The sequence below is a fragment of the Cryptococcus neoformans genome, chromosome 2 (assembly GCF_000149385.1).
Source record: "Cryptococcus neoformans var. neoformans B-3501A chromosome 2, whole genome shotgun sequence".
Lineage (NCBI taxonomy): Eukaryota > Fungi > Basidiomycota > Tremellomycetes > Tremellales > Cryptococcaceae > Cryptococcus > Cryptococcus deneoformans.
Window position 1 is genome coordinate 210,001 of NC_009178.1, and position 23,803 is coordinate 233,803.

General features: G+C 49.0%; 9 protein-coding genes across 9 annotated transcripts; 5 read left to right on the plus strand and 4 right to left on the minus strand.

Moving 5' to 3' along the window:
• Positions 1 to 1,152: 1,152 nt before the first annotated feature.
• On the minus strand, positions 1,153 to 2,192 carry CNBB0740 (hypothetical protein; the record flags this gene model as incomplete). The annotated part of the gene is made up of 3 exons (XM_772407.1): positions 1,153 to 1,630; positions 1,699 to 2,025; positions 2,059 to 2,192. 3 exons carry the CDS (start codon positions 2,190 to 2,192, stop codon positions 1,153 to 1,155), a joined length of 939 nt encoding a protein of 312 aa, XP_777500.1.
• A 2,811-nt stretch (positions 2,193 to 5,003) lies between these two features.
• Positions 5,004 to 6,113, plus strand: CNBB0750 (hypothetical protein; the record flags this gene model as incomplete). The annotated part of the gene is made up of 6 exons (XM_772408.1): positions 5,004 to 5,077; positions 5,129 to 5,170; positions 5,223 to 5,499; positions 5,558 to 5,581; positions 5,651 to 5,656; positions 5,925 to 6,113. 6 exons carry the CDS (start codon positions 5,004 to 5,006, stop codon positions 6,111 to 6,113), a joined length of 612 nt encoding a protein of 203 aa, XP_777501.1.
• A 411-nt stretch (positions 6,114 to 6,524) lies between these two features.
• Positions 6,525 to 8,040, plus strand: CNBB0760 (hypothetical protein; the record flags this gene model as incomplete). Its single annotated transcript, XM_772409.1, has 6 exons — positions 6,525 to 6,649; positions 6,706 to 6,789; positions 6,844 to 6,923; positions 6,986 to 7,431; positions 7,482 to 7,786; positions 7,842 to 8,040. The coding sequence occupies 6 exons, from the start codon at positions 6,525 to 6,527 to the stop codon at positions 8,038 to 8,040; spliced, it is 1,239 nt and encodes a 412-aa protein (XP_777502.1).
• A 278-nt stretch (positions 8,041 to 8,318) lies between these two features.
• CNBB0770 (hypothetical protein) lies at positions 8,319 to 11,139 on the minus strand (the record flags this gene model as incomplete). The annotated part of the gene is made up of 8 exons (XM_772410.1): positions 8,319 to 8,836; positions 8,905 to 9,105; positions 9,154 to 9,561; positions 9,642 to 9,795; positions 9,846 to 9,951; positions 10,010 to 10,621; positions 10,670 to 10,824; positions 10,876 to 11,139. The coding sequence occupies 8 exons, from the start codon at positions 11,137 to 11,139 to the stop codon at positions 8,319 to 8,321; spliced, it is 2,418 nt and encodes an 805-aa protein (XP_777503.1).
• A 327-nt stretch (positions 11,140 to 11,466) lies between these two features.
• Positions 11,467 to 14,323, plus strand: CNBB0780 (hypothetical protein; the record flags this gene model as incomplete). Its single annotated transcript, XM_772411.1, has 9 exons — positions 11,467 to 11,649; positions 11,710 to 12,098; positions 12,153 to 12,473; positions 12,528 to 12,916; positions 12,975 to 12,995; positions 13,050 to 13,230; positions 13,299 to 13,362; positions 13,398 to 13,909; positions 13,978 to 14,323. 9 exons carry the CDS (start codon positions 11,467 to 11,469, stop codon positions 14,321 to 14,323), a joined length of 2,406 nt encoding a protein of 801 aa, XP_777504.1.
• Positions 14,324 to 14,497: 174 nt separating this feature from the next.
• On the minus strand, positions 14,498 to 15,240 carry CNBB0790 (60S ribosomal protein L43; the record flags this gene model as incomplete). Its single annotated transcript, XM_772412.1, has 4 exons — positions 14,498 to 14,644; positions 14,698 to 14,755; positions 14,812 to 14,882; positions 15,238 to 15,240. 4 exons carry the CDS (start codon positions 15,238 to 15,240, stop codon positions 14,498 to 14,500), a joined length of 279 nt encoding a protein of 92 aa, XP_777505.1.
• Positions 15,241 to 16,239: 999 nt separating this feature from the next.
• On the plus strand, positions 16,240 to 17,761 carry CNBB0800 (hypothetical protein; the record flags this gene model as incomplete). The annotated part of the gene is made up of 5 exons (XM_772413.1): positions 16,240 to 16,924; positions 16,981 to 17,285; positions 17,335 to 17,507; positions 17,564 to 17,666; positions 17,720 to 17,761. 5 exons carry the CDS (start codon positions 16,240 to 16,242, stop codon positions 17,759 to 17,761), a joined length of 1,308 nt encoding a protein of 435 aa, XP_777506.1.
• Positions 17,762 to 18,163: 402 nt separating this feature from the next.
• On the plus strand, positions 18,164 to 21,707 carry CNBB0810 (hypothetical protein; the record flags this gene model as incomplete). The annotated part of the gene is made up of 8 exons (XM_772414.1): positions 18,164 to 18,271; positions 18,348 to 18,515; positions 18,566 to 18,945; positions 19,003 to 21,097; positions 21,177 to 21,245; positions 21,328 to 21,442; positions 21,513 to 21,607; positions 21,681 to 21,707. 8 exons carry the CDS (start codon positions 18,164 to 18,166, stop codon positions 21,705 to 21,707), a joined length of 3,057 nt encoding a protein of 1,018 aa, XP_777507.1.
• Positions 21,708 to 22,072: 365 nt separating this feature from the next.
• Positions 22,073 to 23,514, minus strand: CNBB0820 (hypothetical protein; the record flags this gene model as incomplete). The annotated part of the gene is made up of 2 exons (XM_772415.1): positions 22,073 to 22,641; positions 22,716 to 23,514. 2 exons carry the CDS (start codon positions 23,512 to 23,514, stop codon positions 22,073 to 22,075), a joined length of 1,368 nt encoding a protein of 455 aa, XP_777508.1.
• Between the last annotated feature and the right edge of the window lie 289 nt (positions 23,515 to 23,803).

Sequence of the window (23,803 nt, forward strand, 5' to 3'; positions counted from 1 at the left end):
AGATTTATCACGTGCCGTTGAATTTCTCGGCGGTGAAGCTCACCAGCTCAAAGTTTGCCGGAAGCCATCTCGTGCCCCTCGTGTAGGCTGACTTCGTGCCTCGTCGGAGACGAGCCAATGTCCGTCGAGGGGCTTGCGTTGAGCCTACCCCTCGGCTCCATCGCTGCCGCATAGTACTGGTACATGCGACAAATTGGCAAGTTCTACTATTGGATGACAGGATTCACGTGTAACATGTCATTCTTCTCCATGGTGGCTATGTTTTCTACCTGGGGACCTGACGCTCCAAACTGGTTACCATGGGTGGCTGTTCCTCCTTCTGGATTCAGCTTGGCGGAAGTGTTGACGAGCACATTGATTGCTCTGATTGGGAGTGTTGACAAGGCAAATATTGCTTGCAGGACTGGAAATGAGCATGATTGAGAATCAGAATGTCTCAACGCAATGGCTGATGTCGGTCTTACAGTCTTATATCTCTTCGGACTACCGGATAAGTGATGACATATTTATGCAGCAGCTGCATGGCGGAACCCAACGTCACCGCTCACCATATGTTACATTCAGATTCTCGGCGTCGCCCTAATGCTGCTTTGATGCAATCGGTGCTCCAGAAGAAGCTATCCGCTGGAATTAGCGGGCTAAGGTCAGAGGATATTATCACCAGCCGACAGTTAGCCGTTAGACATAGCTGATGGCTGTTTGTACACAGATAATTAGACGCATTCGTCACTCTACGTACATCCTCAAGAATCTCCCTTCCGCCTGACATCAAAACAACTTTAGCTATCAGCGCATATCAAGTTCCGTATAATTCATCTTTATCCTGCTGTGGCTGCACATGTTTACACTCGATGTTTGGACGACGTCTGGCCGAACCGGCAGTTGGTTTGCACTTCCGATAAGGTTATGCTGTTCAAATATTGAGGCAGTCTGGCAGCAATCGGTCTGGTGCGGGCACTGAAGGGACAGATTAGGCGAATTTAGGTAAGAAATAGATGGCGAATAAACAAAGTTATGAATAGCTCGCTAACGTAATTATACAGAAATTCGAGAATATTCCAAATGTCCATTGCCGACCCTAGTCGGTGTTCCTTGTCCAAGTATTCCGTTCAACTATTCATCCTTCTCCTTCAATCACTGCGAAGATCAAACTTACATACCAGTGAAGTTGGGGTTGCTGGCGGAAGAAGCGAAAGGAAGGTCAATGATGGCTGGGCCGGCAATGGTGTTAGAGTCGTCAACCATGGTGGTGTTAGACGTTGAAGACACGACTGCGTAAGCAATGCCCTGAAGAGAGGATGGGATGGTGACCATCATGTCGGTGATGGGGAGAGCGAGGGTCGTGAGGCCAGAGTAGAGAATAAGGGTGTCGGATGAATCAGCGCCGGTATAGTTGAGGGTGGCAGTCGAACCGGCGGAGTCGCAAGAGAGAGTGAGAGCTGGGAATGCCTTGACTGGGAGAGTTGGGTTGGAGGATGGACAGCTGGTGATGAAGGCAGCGGCAATGGAGTAGACATCGGAGAGACCGAGAGGAGTGTCGTATGGGCCGGACCATGGGTTCTGCTTGTTAACGGCGGAAGCGATCCAGGCCTGGTGGCGGGCCTCGGTGGTGAGAATGGAACCAGCAACGCTGCGGAAAGGAGCAGGGGAAGAGTCAGACATTGATTCATGCAATTTGGGAAGCCCATATACACTCACGTCAAGTAGGTCTTGTCCATGATGAAACCGGCGGCACCGAGGTAAGCAGAAACACCAACATTCTCAATGACCTGAGCGAGAGCGGTGAACGATTTGGCGTCGGTGTATGGGAAGGAGTACTCGCATGGCTTGGTGGCGTCAGCGCCGAGGGCATCGGAGAGAACGGCGACGTGGGAGGCCTCGTGAGCGGCAATCTGCTCAAACCTGTTCCGTACCCAGGCTGGGAATCCGGCATCGGCGAACGCTTGAGCGTCCATGTTGTTGAGGGCGCAGGAGTAGAAGTTGCTTAGGGTAGTAGAGAAGGGGGGAGGAGTGTCAGGAAGGATTCTCCAGAAACAAGATCAGAAAAACATGGCTCACTTCTCCAGGTGCTCGAGAGTCAACGCATACTGTAGGATATCAATGTCGGTTGGGGTGTAAGCATCTCTCTTGATTGGGGTGGCTTGAATGGCGAGGGCACCCATAACGGCGACTGCGGTAGCAGAGTACTTCATCGTACGTATAGTAACGAAAGACTGAGTCGGTAAGGGATGCTGCGTGTGTTATGTGTGTGAGTACGTATGTGGACGTGAGTGTGTGAAGTATGAGATTGGTTTGTGAATGAGAAAGAAAAGGAAAGAGCAAAAGGACATGATAAGAAGAAGGCACTTCATTTATGTATTGAAGTTGGCCCATTGGGCGTACCGTTCGAGTTCCATGCAGTCATCTTGCTGAGCAAAAAAAGGGATCCCTGCAACAGGAGAATACTACTGTACCGCTTGCAGCTGAATCGTACGATGAGCAGCCCCCTCCTGACATGAGACAGGAGGAGTTCGAGTTCGGACCAAGGCGAAGGTCGTTCAGTCTAGGGCGCAACAGCTACAGCGACGAAAGGATGACGATATTGAGACGGAAGTGGCCATGCTACGACTCCTGTCATTACTGCGTTGGATGATCGAACGACGATTTTGAGCGGGAGCTGTCATGGAACAATCTACCATCATGTGCTGCGTTGGTGGATTGAACATCCTTCGTTGAACGTGGGAGCTCGCTCGAAGGGGCAATAAACTTATGTTAATTAAGATAAGGGTACGCTAGCGGAGACAACTCGGCCTACCATACTTCCACATCGCTGAACAAGGTATTATACTAGTAAAAGTGTTGTGCGCGGCCTCTTTGCAGATCCTGTAACGGCTCATGTCAGCTAGCCGGTCTCGATGAGCTACCCCCGACTGCTGCTGGTTAGCTGTAGCTAAATAAAGCTCTCGGTCCCTTTCGTCTCGATCGATCCCGAAGAACGAGAGCTATACCGGACCTATGACTTCGGGTATGTAGTGCGCATGAGTAATTCCTTAATTTATTATACTACTAATTACTGAGTGGCCGGCTCGCGCCACGCACTATTTTTTATATTATATTGTTTTGTCGTTGTTGTTTTGATTTGTCACAGCCACGAGTCAGGTACGAAGCCTTGCAACACAGCAATTTTTAGGGAGGTGACAATTGGTTGTTATTGTTGTTACTCACTGTTGTTCGTCATCCTTGTGTCACCCGTCCCAGGTCCCCGGCACGGAATCTTCTTCGAGCCGTCAAACATTCCCGCCCAGGAACCCAGCGACGAAAACGCACATCCACTTTTTTATTTACCAGCTCATTGGCGCATTTGGACTTCGCCCACCATCTGACGGGAGCCAGAATCCCGATTTTCGATCAGCTTGATGTCGCATTGAAAGCGATCGTAGACGGGACCGTTGACAAGGTCCAGGTTTACCGGACGACGTGTCCAAATTTCGTCAAAAAATAGAAAATGCGAAATGTGATTTTGAAAACTGTGAAATGCGATGTGGCGCAAGTGCAAAATGCACTTCTGTAAAATGGGAAGTGCAAGAAATGGTCCGTGCGACAGCTGATCCTGATGCGCCACCGAACCCATTAATCAATTCAATCCATCACTCATCAGTGATGGTTAGTGGAGGATACGAAGCGGTTGTTTGGTAATAATGCGTAATAATAAGGACTCTTCCGCGGTCATGGTCGAGCGATGAAGAGCTATTTCGCACTTCTCAAAATCACATTTCGCACCATTTCTATTTTTTTGACGAAACTTGGACACGTCGTCGCGGTACTGGGACAGGATAGTCTGTCGGTGCAGTATATAAGAGGCAATTCATTACCCACTCCCAGGTCTGCATCACGAAAAGCTAACTATCTCAGCGTTGCGATGTCATTTCGAACAGTTCATTCTCCGCGCGGAGATCTTGAAAGCTAATGGATCGGCACGGCTAACAAATAAGCACGATAGAAGATCATAACAAGGCACATGAGGTCGAAGATGGTATCAGCAAGGATGTCGATACGCCCGTCATCCTTATCCATGACACAACCTCCGACGAGGCCGACGACATTATGGCCGCTCGAGTGGTCGAGTCCATCAATCATCGACGACTTAACCCTAGACAGATCCAGCTCACAGCCATTGGAGGCGCTATCGGTAATGGTGTTCCTTCTGGGCTCCTTGCCTTATTGATTGGTGAGTGATCTCCTACATAAACTTCTGCATTCGAAATCTAATTTCATCAAGCCTTCTTGTTCTGGGCCACAATCGTCTATTCCATCGGACAATGCCAGCAAGAAATCGTCAGTTTGTTCCCATACGACGGAGCTTTTATCCATCTTGCCGGTCGTACGGTAGATCCCGCATTGGGTGTGGCTGTTGGATGGAATCTTTCGTAAGCGCCTTCTCCCCCTGTTTGATTAACATAGGGAGACTGACAACTGATTAAGTTTGCTCAAACATCCTATGTCATCTTCGAATGTACCGTGATTAATACCCTTTGCGCCTACTGGGGTTATGGCGAAGTCCTTCCATCTCAATCACGGTGTTCATCGCCTTGTACTTTTCCCCGAATGTCTACAGAGGGGAGATTTTTGGCGAAGCGGAATGTAAATGCAATCTTTGATAAGCACTTGTACCTCACTAACCTTTTCGCCATCCAGTCTGGTTGTCCCTTGGAAAGATCCTCTTTGCTACCGGTCTGTTGATCTACACGGTAGTTGTCATGTCAGGTGGTAACCCGACAAAGAGTGTGTCCTTTACCCAATCGATCGGGAAGCCTCGGCTAACATTCAAGAATAGTGCTTTTGGTTTCTGATACTGGGCCAACCCCGGTCCATGGGCAGGCGATTCAGCCATTGATCGTCTTCTTTCTTTTGTCAACGCCGTCAACGTGGCTGGATTCAGTATGGGCGGGCCCGAATATCTCTCCATGATTGCCGGCGAGGCAAAGGAGCCACGACGAACTGTCCCGAAGGCCTTTAAAACCCTCATGAAGAGGCTAATGCTCTTCTTTGTCGGAGGTGCCGTATGCGTTGGGATTCTGCTTCCTTCCAATGATTCCACGTCAGTAATTCTATGTGACAAACCGAGCTCTATTAACTGGCTGTCATGCAGTTTGCTCGGTGGTAGTGACACATATGCCGGTGGATGTCCCTAGTAAGTTCAATTCTCCTCCTGTTCCTTCCAGTCAGATACTGATGGCGAACAGTGTCATCTCAATGGAAAATGTTAAGATCAAAGTACTACCTTCCATCATCAACGCTTGTCTTATCATTGTCATTCTCTCGGCTGGTAATGCCTTCACTTTTAATGCTACTCGTTCGTTGCACGCCCTTGCCCTCGATGGCAAAGCACCTCGAGTCTTGACCAGCCTCAGCAGACATGGTGTTCCATATACGTGTTGCATTGTGGTCATGTTTCTTACATGTCTGTCCTACCTTGCAATTGCGGTCATCTTCCAAGGTCGTCTTGAACTGGATCCTCAAGTGAGCAGCTGCCCCCAAGCGAATGATGCGAATAATTTAGTGCTGATGCGTTGACAAGTTTCTGTACTGCAGCCACCATGTTGTAAGTATCCCACCTTGCCCACATTTCTTAGCCTGTTAGCCTACTTTACGCACCTAATCTTTCCCATAGCAATTGGTGCGTGATGGCCATCACTTGGATCCGCTTCAACGTCGTCATTAAAGCCTAAGGAATCGACCGCAAGTAATTCCTCCCGGCGCCTTCCAGGCTCCAGCCTTATGCCGGCTGGTGGGCGCTTTTTTGGGCGGGGTTGTTCATCTAGATTCAGGGCTATGCCGTTTTCTTAAAGGGTAGTTGGGATGTAGCAACCTTCATCTTCAATTACGGTATTGTGAATCCCTACTTCTCCTTTAATGATTTCACCAGAAGACTGATGGTGTTGAAGATCGCTCTTGCGGGTGGACTAGGTCTTGGTTTCAAGGTCTTTGCGCGCACTCCGTTCCACCGCTCAAAAGATGTCGACCTCAAGTCAGACCTCGACTTCCTTGATGCGATTGACAGCTATTATCAGGATTTCAAGGATGACCACCCTTCGACTGCTTTCCAAGAGAAGATATTGGTTAAAATCTTCTAGTTTTGTATATATGCTTATTGATAAAAATTGTCGTTATGGGGTAAGGGCGAATAATGGGTAGATCGATGATGTAGTCGTTTGATAGCGTTTTGAGTGCCATGATATGTATTCTTTGCTCTGGGTTTGTGTATCCATGGATGGCAAATTTTAGTTCTTTCTGCTCGTATATTCTGTATGTGTAACAACAAACAGGACAAAAAGAAGAAGAGTAGAAGAGGAATTGTAGCGGTCAATAAGGCGAGACATGTGAAACAGTGGGTTAATTAAGCCTACAGGGCTTTTTAGTTACACCCTTATTCTGTTAATAATCGCTCGCGCGTCGCTGATGGTCGATGACATCTTGAGCTGTCGTGACATTCTATTTCACTACTCTCTTTCATCCTATTCTCCTTCTCTTAATAACTGTACACCATGGAAATTGACCCTCCAGCATCCGTCTCGACGTCTCCCGCCGCGTACCTTGATTCTCAACTCGCTTCGGCCCCAGAGGAGCTCAAGCCTTGGTGGACCAAGATCAAGGACCAATATGAACGAAAGTGCGTCGCTCCTCTTGGACACTAAGATAACGACAAAGGGGCTAATAGTTGATTAGGCTGTGGCATAACTTGACTGTCACATTGACCCAGTTTGTGTTCCTTCCCGGGACTGGACAGTACCAGATCGAGCTGTTTGAGAAGTGCGCATCACCTTGCATATGCCCAGGAGACAAGTGCTGATGAAGGATGATTAGGTTCATCACAACAGTTGAGAGTAAGATCAATGCTTTAAAGCTGGTAGAGATTGCCCGACGAGTTGGCCGCGAATTCTCTGGTAAGTCACCGCACAGCAAAACAGCGAGGCATCACTTAACACTGAGATGTTTTGTTCCGCAGAACCCGATCTTACTCTCAAATTCCTCCAGTCTGTCCATTCACGCCTCGCCTCTCCCTACCCCAAACCCGCTACAGATTCTACTCCCGAAGTTCCCGCTCCCCCACCACCTGCAGCTTCAGCCTTCGCCCTTTCCCTCTCTTCTATTGCTTATGCTCAACTTCTCCTTGGCGATCTTCCTGCTTGCAAATCATCCTTGGACGAATGTGAGAAGATCTTGTCTGAACAAGATACAGTGGAGCCTGTGGTGAATGCTGGATACTATGGTGTAGCGGGCGACTATTTCAAGGTCAAGGCAGACTATGCGCCGTATTACAAGAATGCGTTGTTGTATCTTGCTTGTGTGGACGTAAATGCGGAGTTGGAAGCGGAGGACAGGAAGAGTCGGGCACATGACTTGTGCATCGCGGCATTGTTGGGAGAGACCATCTATAACTTTGGAGAGCTTGTGAGTTATCTGGTTCGCCTGAATCAAAACATCGCCTGACCACTGTAAAGCTGCAACACCCTATCCTCCAAACACTCGTCGGCACAGAATACGAATGGATCAAGTCCATGATCTCCGCTTTCAATGCCGGTGAAATTGGAAAATTCGAATCTCTTTGCAACAACCTGCCAAACGAACCCATCTTGGAAGCTTCCCTCTCCTTCTTGCGCCAAAAGATCTGTCTGATGGCGCTTATTCAGACCGTTTTCGCGAGACCAAGGGATGGGTCAAGTAGATTGATGACATTCCAAAGTATCGGAGAGGCGACAAGGTTGCCTGTGCACGAGGTCGAACACCTGATCATGAAGGCTTTGAGGTAAGTTTCTTTTTCTTTTTCTTTATCGTTCAATTGATTGATATGACCGGATCAGTTTGGGGCTCATCCGAGGTTCCCTTGATCAAGTAGACGGTACAGCAGACATCACATGGGTTCAGCCTAGAGTCCTTGAGGGTAGACAGCTTGATACCTTGGCCGAGCAATTCAAAGCGTGGACTGAAAGCGTGGGCAAGACGGAGAAGAGAGTTGAGGAGCAAGCGAAAGCCGCCAAGACACAGGTATTGGTACAGTAGACAAAAATATCAACGATTAGATGCCCTTTCATAGTAGCAGAGGAGTGTAAAGTATGAATAAGCATGATTCACAGGAAAAACCTTTCGATCCTAGGCCAGTTCAAGACTTTGTGTTCAAAATGTTACCACCCCCGAAGCTGATGGCAAATATCCGATTCAATGGCTTACAACATGCATAACTAATCATACAGGTAATCAATTGGCTCAAAATTACTGACCCGCCGACATATGCCTGATGAAGATACCCTCTCGATGGAGCCGAACATTATCGAATATTCCTAGACCATATCCTTCTTATCCCACCCGTCTTTATGCGTCATCTTTCTCATTTGTCGTTTTATCAAATCCTTCATCAACCCTGACCATCTATCTTTGCCCACTGCCTTCATATCCTCAGCATTACCTTCCACCCGTCCATGAGCTACTTTCCGTATCTCATCATTCATCACTTCATCCTCTTCGCGCCCTTCAACCCCATCTCTGCCATCCATCTTTTTCAGCGGCCTTCCACGCCACCTCTCAAATTGCTTTAACTCGGCTCCTTCAAGCTTCTGCAATATCCCCCCCAACACCAGGATCTCGGCGAACAGAGAGCGATAATTGCTTACCCTAGCAAGCATGTCTGAAGGGCTTCCTTTGAAATGATGTTGTTTATCAGGTTCTGCTCCCAAAATTGAAGAGGATTTGTTATTCTTGTGCTTTTCCGTTGCGTTACGCTGTGCTTGCTCTTCCCCTGCCCAGACGGACACGATGTTGGCATCATCCCCTCTTACAGCTCTTACATCTCGGATCTGCACTATTATAATTTTATGTGTAAACCATCTGAAAGAAACCGAAGGACGGAATAGGAGAGATAACACTCACCATTTCGGTCTGCGAGTAAGATTGTTCGCTCGACACTCTTTTCCATGCTATCCAACAACATCTGCCTCGCCTCAACCTCAAAACTGACGGTCTTCGCCAACAGCTTCTTCAGCAAATCGACTTCAAGCTGACGTTCTTCCTTGGAGATGATAAAATGACTACCAGACTCCGACTCAGCTACGGCCGGATGGGTTGATTGTTCTGTTCGGTTATTAGTATCGGAGTTGAGGCCGTGGCTTGATGAATCACCTTTCTCTCGTTGGGTGTCTTCCTCAAGGTCTTCCTTCTCCATTTCCCGGAATTGGTCTATCGTTTCATCTAATCCATTCTCCTCGGCACCCTGGATATTGACTTTCGTACTCCCTTCCTCTTGTAGATCCCTCTTAGATTCATTCGACGCATTTCCTCCTCTTTCTGCTTCTGCTTCTGCTTCTGCTCTTGCTCCTACTTCGCTGTGCTCGCCTTTACTATTGTCACTTCCATTCTCTCTTCCATCATCACGCCCATCTGACCCAATGTTTCCTTGGAGAACCTTATCCCTCAAATCGGCATACGATTTGTGGTACCTGTCAATGTGATCCATGTGTGGAGCAAAAGCCTCTGGAGAACGTTTTTGTTCGGTGATGAAACTCTCACGATTGACTTTGCGTTGTGAAACTGTGCTCAGCTAGAGATGCAGCCGCGAGAAAAGTCAGTATAGAAGTAAACGTAAACAAAATCATGAGAAAATCACGTACCAGACCGGTGATGGTTTGTACGGCGAATGAAGTAACGATAGGCACAGCCATGAGTGCGTATACGATAAAGACAACTCTTCCTGCAGGTTGTACAGGTGTGTAGTCGCCGAATCCTATAGTAAGAGATAGAATCATACACATGTATATCGCGTTGCTAGAAGTTGTTTGAATCAGCCCCTCTCTTGCAGATCTTGAAAATGGTACCTGCCCATAAGTCCATCCTTCTATCTGTGAGAATGCTGTCGCTCCTAACACCCAGAATACAACCAGGGCCATCGCACTCCATATCAAGTCATACATTTGACTCATCCTACCAATCATATCTCAGTCATACAACTCTAGTTTTGTAAGTGAGATTGAGGACTTACATTTCCTCTCGGGAGTTAATCCTATACACCAACGCCATCTCTTCCGTCAAACCCGCTTTTGGCCTCAAAGAGTTTGCTTCACGATGCATTGCACCTTCAAAGCTTTGTCTCCACTTGTTCCTCCTCTCTTCTGCTCTCTGTTTGATAAAGCCGATGATCAAAGCAATTTCATTACCCAGTTGGCTTATCGTGAGTACAGCAAAAGGGAAAATGAGGACCTTCCCCGCTGTTGTAGTCGGGACATAATCCCCATAACCAATAGTAAGTGCAGTTTGGACTGACATGTATATCCCGCTAACGTAATCCCAATGCTCGATTTTTGAGAAAACGAAGCTTTGCACAGCCAAGATCGCAACGAAAGCGGTGACCGAAAGCATGAAGCGCCGTCCTTCACTTCTCATATCGGAGTTATCAGATTTTGAGTGTCCAAAGGCCAGGAAATAGTGGAATAACAATGTGAAGGAGATGAGCGATGAGCCGATAAAAGATACGATTGCACACCAGAAGCCTTCAAGGTACTGGTAGCCTGCTTCGTTACGAGTGAGGATACCGAAGAGGATGAGGTTGATGGCGGCGATGACTGTTTTTCCTAACCAGCAATATAGAGACCATCTTCAGGTCACGTTAATCCCATCTCTAAGGATAGATCTGCATACTTACTTGGTGGAGTGATCTACCCAAAAAGGGGCTTTTGAAGAGAAGCGTATTACCAACAGGATGTTTGCAACCACGTTTAGAGCAAGGCCCACCGCCGACAGAACTAAAGATGCTTTTGGATCAGGCTGGATGATTCCATTATCACTGTACCATCTTTGCTAATTAAATAGGTCACCTAATGCTAATTTGGTGATAAAGAAGACACATACACTTAACGCCGGAATATCCATCAGAGTCGAAAACGGAGCAAGAGTGGCGGATACCAAGGGGCAGTACTTCGCAAAACTTCGCAGATACTTCTTTTTTATCACCCTGCGAGACCTTGGTGAGGTGTCCTTGACGTAACAGTTCTCCGCCATGGCCGTCCGATTCTGCTGCTGGCCCATTACATTCCACCTTGTCAAAGGGAGGTGTTGCCGCCTTGAGCGTTTGGTTGTTGTTGAAGAGACATGCTGAGGAGATGGTGTTCCCATGGCGGGAGCATACCTCAGCTATGTTTTTCGGCTATAAGTGGGGGCGGCTGGACATTAGCTGGAGCATAGAGATGGTGATTTGTGCGCTATTTTTAGGCGTTTGCGGCGGGCGGGGAGAGTGACATGTTTTCGTAGAAACAACTGTTCAAAGTGACATCATCACTTTCTTATCTCTGGTGCCTTCTTGGATCGCCTGCTTTCGGATCCGAGGAAAGTCTGTGCAGAGGACGAGAATGGGTTGTCTATAAGATAAATCGCCGAGATAAAACGAGTCGGCCACATTTTCTCATCTCAATCATACATAGACCCATAAGGACAGCTAAGACCATGGCTCAAAATAATGCAGCGCCTTTTGCGGGATCAAGCTCCTCAACTCCATCGATGGCCCACCCTACTCCCGCCAGTTCTTCTTCGGGCTTGATTCCGGGTGTGACTCGGAAGCAGAACATTGCCTGCGATCAATGCCGGTCAAGAAAGATCAGGTGTTTGAGAGCTGATAAGAAGGATGTGGTAAGCTTTACGATTTTGATATGAGAAGGCGAAACTCACTCCAGTCCCATTGTTCTACAGTGTGAACAATGTAAATCCAAAGGCACTGAGTGTACCAGTAATTATATCGAAGCCCTGGCAGAGAAGAAGAAGAAAGCAGACGAAGAACATCTCAGCAGCTCTCGTAGGAAGAGGAGAAGAAAAAGCAACCAAGATCAAAGTCAATCTCAACCACCACCGGTACCACTGAGTTCTGCTTCGTGTTCGGTTCGCCCAGAGCTAGAACGGCACATCAGCAACGAAAGCCGGGATAGCGAAGCATCTTCTACCCCCAAGATGGATCACAGTGGGATGCAGTCCCCTGCGATGGGCATCGCATCAAGTATGGCTGGGGATGGAGTTGATCCGGATAAGCTTCATCGGGTGCAAGCCGCTCAGCATGTCAGGGAGAATGCCAGTGCCATAGCAGAGTGAGCCTGACCGCAGGCCATATGGGCGCGTCGTGATGTTAACAAACTCCTTAGCTCCCTCCACCTACTGGCGAACCTAAGATCTACCCAAAATTTATCCCTCAATCTTCCTTTACCACTCCCACTATCTCTTCCTAATCACCCGCCACCGCAACCACCACCATTTCTCACTCCTGGTGAGAAGCAGCATGACCTTATTCGCTATCTCCTCTCTCCTTATCCCATTCTCACTCCCGTATTGGGATATTCCGATGTAGCCAGTATTGAATCTTGCAAGCGCGGCGAAAGCGATTTATGGGAAGAAATGGGAGGCAAGGTCTGGGAAGAAGAACCGAGTGAGGTGCATAAGAGTCTGGAAGCAGACGAACTTACCAAGTAAGCTGTTCCTCATCACCTTCTCTATATCTATACTAATGGCAATGCGGCTAGACTGGCCGATGACCTAATCGACTCGTTCTTTTCCGTAGCACACATTCGTAATCCATGTTACGATCCGCCTACATTCCGTGCACGCCTCTACACACCCAACACCCACCCTCAAGGCCCTATCTCCCATCCTATCCTCGCTACTGCTCTCGCATGGGGAGCTCGTTTTTCTGATCATCCTGTTATCCAACGAGATAGAGATGAGTGCTCTCAACGCCGCAGCGATGGTGAGGAACATGGAGTTCGGGAAAAGGGCAGGGGTATGAAGAGGAGTCGGTTAGTGCAGATGGCTGTGATCCGGGCAAGGGAAGTGTGTGAAATGTGCAGGATCTGGAGGATACCGAGTATAGATAATATCAAAGCTTTGGTCAACCTCGAAGGCTTGCTGGGCCGTAAGTCTTCCTACCTCTTCACAAGAATGCTCATACTGAACTCATCCTTAATTATCAGAGGTTCTCGTCAAGAAAAACAGTAAGTCCGCCACCGTCATAAGAGTTTTCCGTAAGACTAAACAGTCATGAAAAGACTATCAAGCGGTCTATGCCACTGCCGCTGTTAAACACCTCTTATCGATGGGATATAACTCCACACGAGCAATCCTCACTATTCCCGACGAGAAAGAACGGACAGATATTGTCTTGATATGGTGGATCCTCATCGTTACTGATAGTTATCGGTCCGTATTCTATCGGATAAAACCTTGTTTGTAAGCCTTTTCACTTTTCCCCCATGGAGAACGAGGATATCGATCTGACGATCACGTATCATAACAAGATTAGACGATGACTATGATCTCGAACCTCCTGGGAATACGGCAAATCTCTTAAACTTTACCCCAGTAAGCCTTTCTGAGCCAAACCAAGCAATCGTAAGTACATCTCCAACTATCCTAATCCCGCAATGCTAAGTGCAACCGTCCCCCCTCGTCACTTGAAGCTATGGTTCTCCGCCGCCCAATCCGCCGCCTCCATGTGTCGCGCCCTCTCCCTCCGCCTTTGCTCTCCCCATCTCCAAACTTCCGGTATCCCATTATCCCTCCTCCGCACATTCATCCACTCTGCCTCTGTCTGGCGGACAAACTACCTTTCAAAATTGGGCGTCCCACCCGTTTGGCCCGAAAGCTGGGATTTTCTCCAAGCTATTGCGGCATGTTCGGCAGACGTTTCGCATCATGCTCTGTGGCTTGTGCTTTATCGCGCGCTAGAAGAGTCGGGGGTTGAGGAAGAGAGGAAAGGCGCGATGGAAATGGGAGGTGTAGGGATGGGGATAGGGGTTGAAGTGGAAAGTGTGAAGAGGAGGATAAAGGAAGAGAGTGAACATGCGGCATTGAGGATCGCGGCGCTGGTTGCTGTATTGGCAGAGAATGAATATTTGAGTCTAGATCCGTGAGTCCATTCTTTCAACCTCATCATTAATTACAGGGCGACCATTGATTAAAAAAAATCGTTATTAGGCTCAGTATCCACCATCCAATATATGAAGCGGGCCTACATTTAGCCCAACGCGGACGGGGGGAATGTCTGGCCTGTGTAGTCGGGCTGAAGCAATACGCAATCACGTTCCCTGCCACGTGGGACAATGCTGAGGAACTTGAAAATATTTACGCAGACAGTCAGCAGGGCGATCCACGACTCGATAGCCGATTTCAATCGAGGGCCCATAATGTTTCCATGAATGTCGTGTCGAATGGCGAGACAGCAAGCAGCCTTACGGGAACTGGATCCGCCTCCGCCGAGCCAGCCGCTATGCCGTCGATTGAGGAGCAGATGTGGCAAGGAGAAAACATGTGGCATTTGTAGCGAGTAGTTGCCGGAACAATTCGATGTATTTAGACTGTGCCACGTGAAGACCGCTGCTCGACAAATGATAATAATTAGCGCGAATGATCCGTACACAACCACTGTCGAAGCTGAAACCATCCGAAGAAAAGTTGATCATTGCTAATCGGCTATGCAATACATCTCGACCATCCCTTAAACCTCAGCAACCTCCCTCAATCGCCTAATGGTAGATCGGACGGTAGCGGCAGAAGGGGTACCGAAGGTGTAGGCACCACCGGCGTAAGACTTGTTGCAGGCTTTGCAAGCCCAGATACCAACGTTGGTTCGCTTGACGGCGATCTATGTCTGGATTAGTCTAATGCTTTTAAGGTAAGACAAGCTGGAGAACTGACCTTGCCACAGTTAGGGCAAGAGTATCGAGCGTGCTGGGTGATTTCCATCTTCTTGACGCTAAAGATCATTGTCAATCACCATATTCAATAGCCGTAAAGACTGTTTCGACTCACGTCTTCCTGAGGGAGGCACCGTAACGGGTACCGTATTTACCGGTGACACCGACCTTCTTTGTTCGCTTGGTCTGAAAAAGGAATCAAAGGTCAGCGGTTGCGCGAGTAAAGGTGGGGAGTAGGCATGGGCGTAGGTTTTGTGCGTCGGGTTGAAAACTTGAAAGTGGGTCGATATCGATGATCTTTGCGTGAAAATTGTTGTCCAGACCTTCCTCCTGCATCCCCCGTCTTCCACCATGCCTGTAAATTTTGACGACTCCCCAGTCATGAGTATGCGCCAATCACCACCTCGCCCCATGCCGCCTATTGCTCTTCCACGTTCATTACAGCACCGTCGAAGTCGTTTTTGTTGTTCTTCTCCGAATAATTGTTGATAGGATGGTGTCGTACGCCCATGCCTGTAGAGGATGATCCGCAAGTACTCACCATTTTTTTTGATGTACTACACTTGAAGGCTGGAGAGAAACTTGTAACCTTGAATCGAGATTCAAATCCCACCGCTCCCAAGCAAGTGAGGATTCCCCCGCGGAGAGGTGAGTGTGGCAGCTACGACGTATCGGTGTTAAGCTTCAGATGCAAATTATCGCCGACAAAAGCGGAAGCATGGTTTCTGCACTCAATGACGCGTGTCGTCCAATTTCGTCCTTGGAATCCGTTATTAATTATTTTGTCTTTCTGGGCAGTAATCCTCATGCTCATCAACTCAGGAGCAGCGCTCTTTCTATAATACAACATGATTCAGCTTAAGGCATCAGAACAACTTCATCCTTACAAGTGCTTTGATGTCCGGTAGAAACATGGCAATCATTCAGGATGGCGCTTTCCATCAACAATAAGCATGACAATACCGTCGTCGTGTTATAACCCTCCCGATATGACAGCCAAACGTTCTCTTGCCCCCCTCTTTAAATACGCCTGTGAACAGCAGTGGTTGGAGTAATCTTTCACGAATGGAATCAAGTACCTGTTTTCATTGTCCCACAGCTGCATTTCAATCCTCAGCTCTGCTTTTTTGTCTGAGGAGTCCTTCTTAATTGGAGACTCATTGGAATTGTCGCGTCTTTGTTCCTAATTCATTATTGTTGTGCTCGTGATCTTCCTTAAGCTATACTCGATCATAAATTGCTTGTTGTCTACTGCTGCTGACTATTGTCTTGTCTCTTCAATAGACGCTGCAAGCCAACATACAACAACAAGGACAACAAGGAGAATAGGTGCGGAAGCAGCCTCCACCTTCCCCGCGCCTAACTGCACCGTGGTGATTTTTTGTGCCTGAGCAGAATATCCATTGGATGATCGACTGCGTGATGCAAGTTCCGGAGGAGCAGGAAGGCCATCTCGCCATCTCGAGTAAACAAATCTTCGTTTGACAAATAGTACATATTAACCACCCCTTATACACACACTCCGGCCCACACAGCCGTTATTATGCCTTCCACAACTGACCCTCTCGCCGACTCCCGCGCATCCCCTCAGTCTCCCCGTTCTATCCCCACCGCCAACCTCAACAATCTCTCTCTCCTTTCCGAATCCTCTACTGGTTCTTGGGAACGCGGCAGGATGGCGGGCAACGCTCGTTCACCGCCTACAAATTCTATCCTTGCCGACTCGCTCGCAGCTGGTGTTGCTCCCGTAGCGGCGGGTGTAAATGTGGTCGAAGGCGGTAACGACTTATCCCCATCTAGTGGAGCCAAAAGTTTGAGGTCTGGCGGAGCCTACCCTCAACCTCAACGTCCTTGGCCCGCTGACAAGGGCCTTTCCCGTCCTAACCCTGCTACTGGTAGGGTATCCTTCCCGTCTGTTCCCCAGTATGCTCGTCAGGCGCGTGAAGGCTACGGCTTCCGCCCCAGGTCTGGTCAGACTACCCCTACCACCGGTGCGGAAGCTAGTTTGACTTATCCTTTCCCCAGTACCAGCTCTTCTAGAGTTCCAAGGCCCAAAGAGGATGACGATGATCTTGATCATAGACCGGATGGGAAGTCAATGGACGAATTGAGGGGCGAGGTCAGGGAAGAACTGGATAAACAGGGGTTGGTGCAGGCTGCCAAAGGGGTTGTTGAACCTCACATGGGTATCTCTGGGATTGCTGATGAAGAGGGTCTCGGATGGCCTGGTAAGTATCCTAGCGTCATTTTTATGAAACCACCGAAAAATTGACACCCCGATTAGCCAAGTCCACACATCTCCGTCTGCACTCCACCCCCGAAGAGAAGTCCGCCAACATGGAGCTCCTCACCTCTGCTCTTCGAACCGTGCTTGAATGCATTGGTGAAGACCCTGACCGGGAAGGATTGCAACGTACCCCAGAAAGATATGCCAAAGCTTTGTTGTGGATGACTAAGGGTTACGAGGAGAGGCTTGTAGATGTAATCAACGATGCAGTCTTTGCGGAAGACCACGATGAGATGGTTATCGTGAGGGATATTGAGGTATTTAGTCTTTGCGAGCATCACTTGGTTCCTTTCACTGGAAAGGTATGTTACTGTTGCGTCGGCTTCGTGGGTTATGCTAATGCTCTGATAGATTTCTATTGGCTATATCCCCAGCAAGCTTGTTTTGGGTCTTTCCAAACTCGCTCGTATCGCCGAAACTTTCTCCCGTCGTCTTCAAGTTCAAGAACGTCTCACAAAGCAAGTTGCTCTTGCTGTTGAAGAGGCCATCCGCCCTCGGGGTGTCGCTGTTGTGATGGAGGCTTCGTAAGTGTCATTCTTAGGTGTATACCATATTCCATAAACTGATTGGGAAATTATAGGCACATGTGCATGTCTATGAGAGGCGTCCAGAAGCCCGGCGCGACCACTGTCACCAGCACCATGTTGGGATGTTTCAGGCAGCAGCAAAAGACGCGAGAGGAGGTGAGTTTGTTAACTTTCCATCTTCTCAAACTCGAGCTGACAAATCGTCACAGTTCTTGACCCTCATCCGTACTCCCAGCGCTGCCAGACACTAAATCTTATGTCCTGATCTCGGAACTTTCTCTCGGCCTCTACTCATCTCTCCTCTATTGATTAGATCTCAACATCAGCTTCTCAGATAAGGAAACTACGCAAATCTGTACATTACTATACTCCTTGTTATTCAACATACAAATATTTGTCTGTCCTATGCATACGAATGCCACTGTAGCTGCCTATTCGTTGATTTGAGCCGGCCGGTCTATGCATGAAGTATACACAGAGCGCGCATAGCGCATAGTAAGCGTCTAAATGGTGGGGGGATCGAATAGGCGCTGGTGGAGGTCTGTCGGTACGGTAACTTGGCGTCGTGGTGGCCGGCGCTCTTTGCTTCCCATTGCATCACAGCATATCCCATATCCCAACTCGATCTCTTCCTTCCTTCTTCCTTCCTCTTCATGCTCTCTCGCGGTCTCGCAAGGAATCCGCACATACAACGCAGCCTCCTCTCGCGCAACGTATCCCAACTCGCAAGCCCACTAGCTCTCCGCGCTACTGTCCTCTCCGTAAGTCGTCATCGTCGGTCATCCCGTCCGATTAGGCGCTGAGTTTCATTTTCTATTTTATCTCGTATCTGATAAGAACACCAACAAACTTTCGAACAAGAACTCTTCTCTCCAGTCTTACAGAAGGAACCTTTGCTTCTGCCGACACGATAACAACATGTCTGACATCCCTTCTGTCCTTGGTGGTGCTGTCGCTGCCAGTGCACAGGATGACTACCGATTGCCCACGAATGTTTACCCCAACGTCAGTCTTTTATTTCATTGAGCGTGAAGCATAGCTGATAACCTCCACAGCACTATGACATTGTGATCAAGACCGACCTTCTTTCCTCCCCTCCCACCTTCTCCGGTGAAGCCCTTATCACCCTCGATGTCAACTCCTCTACTTCCGAACTTGTATTCCACCTCAACAAGGACCTCTCCATCACAAACATTGCCATTTCCACCTCTGACCTCAAAACTACATCTTCTTTGGTCATCCCGAAAGAAGAACTCAAGCTTGATGAAGAGAAGGAAAGGGCGACTATTTCTCTTGACAAGTTGCCCGGCGGTGGTTTGAAAGAAGGTACCAAGGATGTCAAGGTGTTCTTCAAGTTCGAGTCCGAGCTGCATGCCTCAATGTTCGGTTACTACAGGAGCGAAGGTGATGCAGACGAGAATGGCAAGAAGCCCATGTATGTGTCTACGAGCCTGGATGTCAAGTGCTTAAAGGGCTAATCAACGTTTGTTAGTTACGGTTTGACTCAATTCGAGGCCACTGCTGCCCGAAAGGCCTTCCCATGCTGGGACGAACCCATGATCAAATCCAAGTTCTCCATCTCCATGATCTCCCGCAACGGTAACACCAACCTCTCCAACATGCCCGAAATCTCCTCCAAACCTTGGAAGGCTCCTTCCAACGCGTCCATTGAACAGGTCTTCTCCAGCTCATACGAGCTCGGTTCCCTCCTTGGTGGCTCCAGTTCATTTGCCAAGACTGAGGGCAAGATTGAGGGCAAGACCGAAGGCAAGATTGAAGGCAAAACCGAGGGCAAGACAGAGTCTTCTATTGGGTCTGATGATTGGCATATCAGCAAGTTTGAGACTTCGCCTCTCATGAGTACTTACCTCGTTGCCTACGCATCTGGAGAATTTGTCTCACTCGAAAGCGAGCACAAGAGCAAGCTTACCGGCAAAACTGTGCCTCTCAAGATCTTTGCCACCAAGGACCAGATCAAGCAGGCTCAGTTTGCTCTTGACATCAAGAAGTGGGCCTTGCCCATCTACGAGGAGATCTTCGACATCCCATATGCCCTTCCCAAGCTCGACACCCTTGTCGCCCACGATTTCGATGCTGGAGCGATGGAGAACTGGGGTCTTATCACCGGTCGAACCACTGCCTATCTCTACGACCCCGAAAAGTCTCCCCTCTCGGCCAAGAAGCGTGTCGCCGTTGTTCAGTGCCATGAACTTGCTCACATGTGGTTCGGTGATATTGTCACTATGAAGTGGTGGGACAACCTTTGGTTGAACGAGGCTTTCGCTACTCTTATGGGTGAGCTCATCATTCTTGAGCGTGTTTGGCCCGAGTGGAACCCTCGATCCCAATTCCTTAAGACACATCTCCAGGGTGCTCTCGACCTTGACGCACAGAGGTCTTCTCATCCCATCGAGGTTGATTGCCCCGACTCCAACCAGATTGCTCAAATCTTCGACTCCATCTCTTACTCCAAGGGTGCTTCCGTGTTGAGGATGCTTGCTGGCGTCGTTGGTGAGGAGAAATTCTTGAAGGGTGTTTCTCTCTACCTCAAGAAGCACGTCTACAACAATGCAGAGACGAAGGACTTGTGGGAAGGTATCTCTGAAGCTTCTGGTTTGGATGTTGCCAAGATCATGGCCAACTGGACGCTCAAGACTGGTTTCCCTGTCATCAAGGTTGACGAATCTGCCGACGGCAAGATCACTGTCACTCAGAACCGATTCCTTTCCACTGGTGACGTCAAGCCTGAAGAGGACGAGACTCTCTGGTATGTCCCTCTTGAGATTGCCACTCTCGACAACGGCAAAGTATCTGTCGACCACTCGGCCATTTTGCAAGACCGATCTTCTACGTTTACCGTTGCCAACCCCGACGCGTTCAAGCTCAACGCCTCCACCATCGGTGTCTTCCGCGTCGCCTACTCTCCCGAAAGGCTCACCAAGCTCGGTAAACAGGCTTCTAGCTTCACCGTCGAGGACCGAGTCGGCCTTGTCTCTGACGCTGCTACCCTCGCTCGAGCCGGCTACGCCAAGACTAGCGGTTCTCTCAGTCTCATCCACGAACTCGGTGCGGCCGAGACAGAGTTCTTACCCTGGTCCCAGATCGGCTCCGCACTCAGCAAGCTTTCTGCTGTTTGGTGGGAACAACCCGAGGAGGTGCGAAAGGCGATCAACAAGCTTAGGGTCAAGCTTTTTAAGCCTCTTGTCCAGAAGCTTGGGTTCGAGAATGCCAAGGACGATGTTCCCGACGTCAAGGAATTGCGAGAGTTGGTGGTAGCTACCGCTGCCGCGGCTGAAGACGCCGAAGTGATCCAGGAGATGAAGGACCGCTTCCAGCCCTTCCTCGAGAAGAATGACGATTCTCGTATCCCTCCAGACCTTCAGAGAAGTATCTTTATCAATGCTGTCGAGCACGGTGGAAAGGCCGAGTACGAAAAGATCCTCGAGGTGTTCAACAAGCCTTCCAATCCTAGTACCAAGGTCGATGCCATGTACGCGCTCTGTTCCCCCAGGGACGAGGAATTGTTGGATAGGACTTTTGCCATGTTGGAAAAGAAGGTCAAGGACCAGGATCTTTACATCTTCTTCGTATGTTTTCTACTACCTTTCCCTTTCATGTTCTACCTTGTGTAATCGACTAACTTTTAATTTCTTTCCTTTTTTCCAGTTCGGCTTTGGCGGTAACAAGTACGCCCGAAGGAAGGTTGCCAACTACTTCAAGGCCAACTATGACTCTGTACGTCTTCTCCTCCACTTGCGGGCGGACATGATACAAGATGTACCAAGTGCTAATCCTGTTCTGTGCGAATCGAAAACAGCTCATTAAGCGATACCCCGACGGTAACGGCCTCAACTACCTCGTCAAGGGTTCCTTTGCCCAACTATCTAGTCGAAAGGACTTGGAAGACGTCAAGGCGTTCTTCGAAACCAAGGGTGAGTTTTTAATAAATATCCTCTGGGTTGGGAGGGGACCGAGTGCTGATGTGAATGACTGCGTTTCAAGATACCCGCAAGTTCAAGCTTGCCGTCGCTCAGACTTGCGACTCTATCCAAGCTGCTGCTGACTGGATTGAGAGGGACTCCAAGGACGTGGAGAATGTGAGTTTTGAATTACTTTTGTCACAATGTTGGTGAGATCGAATGCTGACCATGTGGATTACCCTTTTCGTAGTGGCTCAAGGAGAACCAGTTCCTTTAAATGCAATACATCCAGATGTGAATGGGGGGATATAGGGGCAAAGTTGGGGTTTTCTGTTATAAAAAAGGCATGGGAAGCAATACCATTTGATTATATACAAGCATGCACAATCCATTCTCAATTATCATTCCAACTTTACATGCGTTATACAACTCTATTATTCACTGTCTTACTTTGCATAACGCTTCTACAAACTGCCCGGAATAATGAGATTGTGTCTAAGGGCTACAGGTTACTTGAGCCCCTTGACGCAACGGTAAATCGCTTACTTATGACCGAAGGGGTATCACAGTTATACAAGTCTGTGTAATGTATAAGCTATACAACAGGATGAAAGTATCCACCAAAGCAAACGACGCCGTTATTCAATCATTCGCATTCGCATTAGGTTTCAGAAAGCCGTCTTTCAAGCTGCTTATCCCCTCCATCTCCTCGCCCTCTTCACCCTCTCCCTCCCTATCTTCCGAGTACAGTCCTAGCCCCAAGTCATCAAACGATACCCTCCCTTCTGCTACCCTCAACCGCTCGTATACTTTATCCACATCAAACTTTCCCCCTTTTTCCTTTTCCCTTTCGTCTGCTGTCTCGTGAGGCGATAAAGGCGAAGTAAGCGGTGGAGTCAGGGGTGTAGGAAAAGGTGTAGACGGTACAGCGGTGGTGATGGTAGGGGAAGAGAGGGGGAAGAGGTTACGCAGGAATGCCAATTTCTTAGGGGGTGATTGGAGGGTAGGCCTGGGAGTCTGGTCGTGGTTAGGCTGGCTGGCTACGGTGATTTGGGTAAATGGTGCAGGCGGAGTATGTTGGGTAACTTGGGTGACTTGGGTAACGTTGATGGGCTGCGGCTGTGGCTGTAGTGGGCGAGGGCAAGATGAAGGCAGAGTAGTCGACCGTCGAGTGCGAACTTTGGGAGGTGCTTGAAGATGTAGGGGACGATCTTGATCAAAGATTTTTGTATCAGCACCATCTACCCCGCTCATCCAGTTTTCAAGGCCAACGGAGGAAACTCACTCGAATATCCCATATTCCATATTCGTCTCTCCATCACCCCTCTCCACACATCAGCATACTCTTCTCTATCTCCTTTCTCCTTCCCCTTCCCGCCTTGCCCCTGTGACCGCGATTGCGACTGCGACTGTGGCTGTCTTTCGAGTATATCCTTCAAGCTATCACTCGCATTCGCCGGTGAGTCCGGTCTGGAATGCGAGGGGGACGGAAGGGAGATGATGGAATGGCGATACATTTCGGGCGAGTTGGGGCAGAGGTCAGGCAGGGTTGGGGAGATGGGCCGGTGGAAGCGAGGAGAGGTGGGGTGAGGGGTGAGTGTAGGGGATATAGGTCGACTTTGACTTGACCTTTGGTTTTGGGTTTGAAGAAGGGAAAAGGGACGCGCATTGGGGCTGAGCGGTGAAGGCGCTCTAGGTGGACAAGTAGCCGTATGTCTCGGAGAGCATGGCGAACGATTTTGTTGGTGGTGCAGCTCGTAAGGAGACGTTCGAGGGTACGAGCTCGACAATGCTCTTGGGTGTTGGTATCCTGGGTACGGGCACGGTCTATATGGCCTATTATCCGCTCGAGAGGCCGGACGGGCAGGTGGCTGTCGTTGGTGTTGGTCAAGACGATGCGGATGATACCTCGGCTCGTCAGGTAGGCTCCGGAGGTCGTGGTAGCCTATTTCCCTTGCGAGCATGTCGAGGTTTGTAAGCTGCGACCAGTGATGGGTGTACATGTTGGCTTGCTTGGGCTGCGGCACGATATAGCGAACGTCGTCGCTCGAGTCAGCGGTGGGCGAGGAGTAGCGGCGTAGCATGGTGGTTGTTGGGCGAGTGCATGTCCTGAGCGATGCATATATACCACACTCTCACGGCATGCATCCGCAACGTCCTACACGCCTGGTGCACGGGTGGATTATGCGTGGTGTTTTTGGGAATTCTGGGGTGCCATCGCCGTGTAAAGGAGCGTGTGTGTGAAGAGTCCAGGCTCTCTGCTGCTCTGCTTCCTGCACCCGGCGAACTCGGCACACTCTACATCTTCCACTGCTTTGGATCCTGTTGTTTTGTTTCTTTGCCAGACATGCCGAGAAGAACAAGTAGAACAAA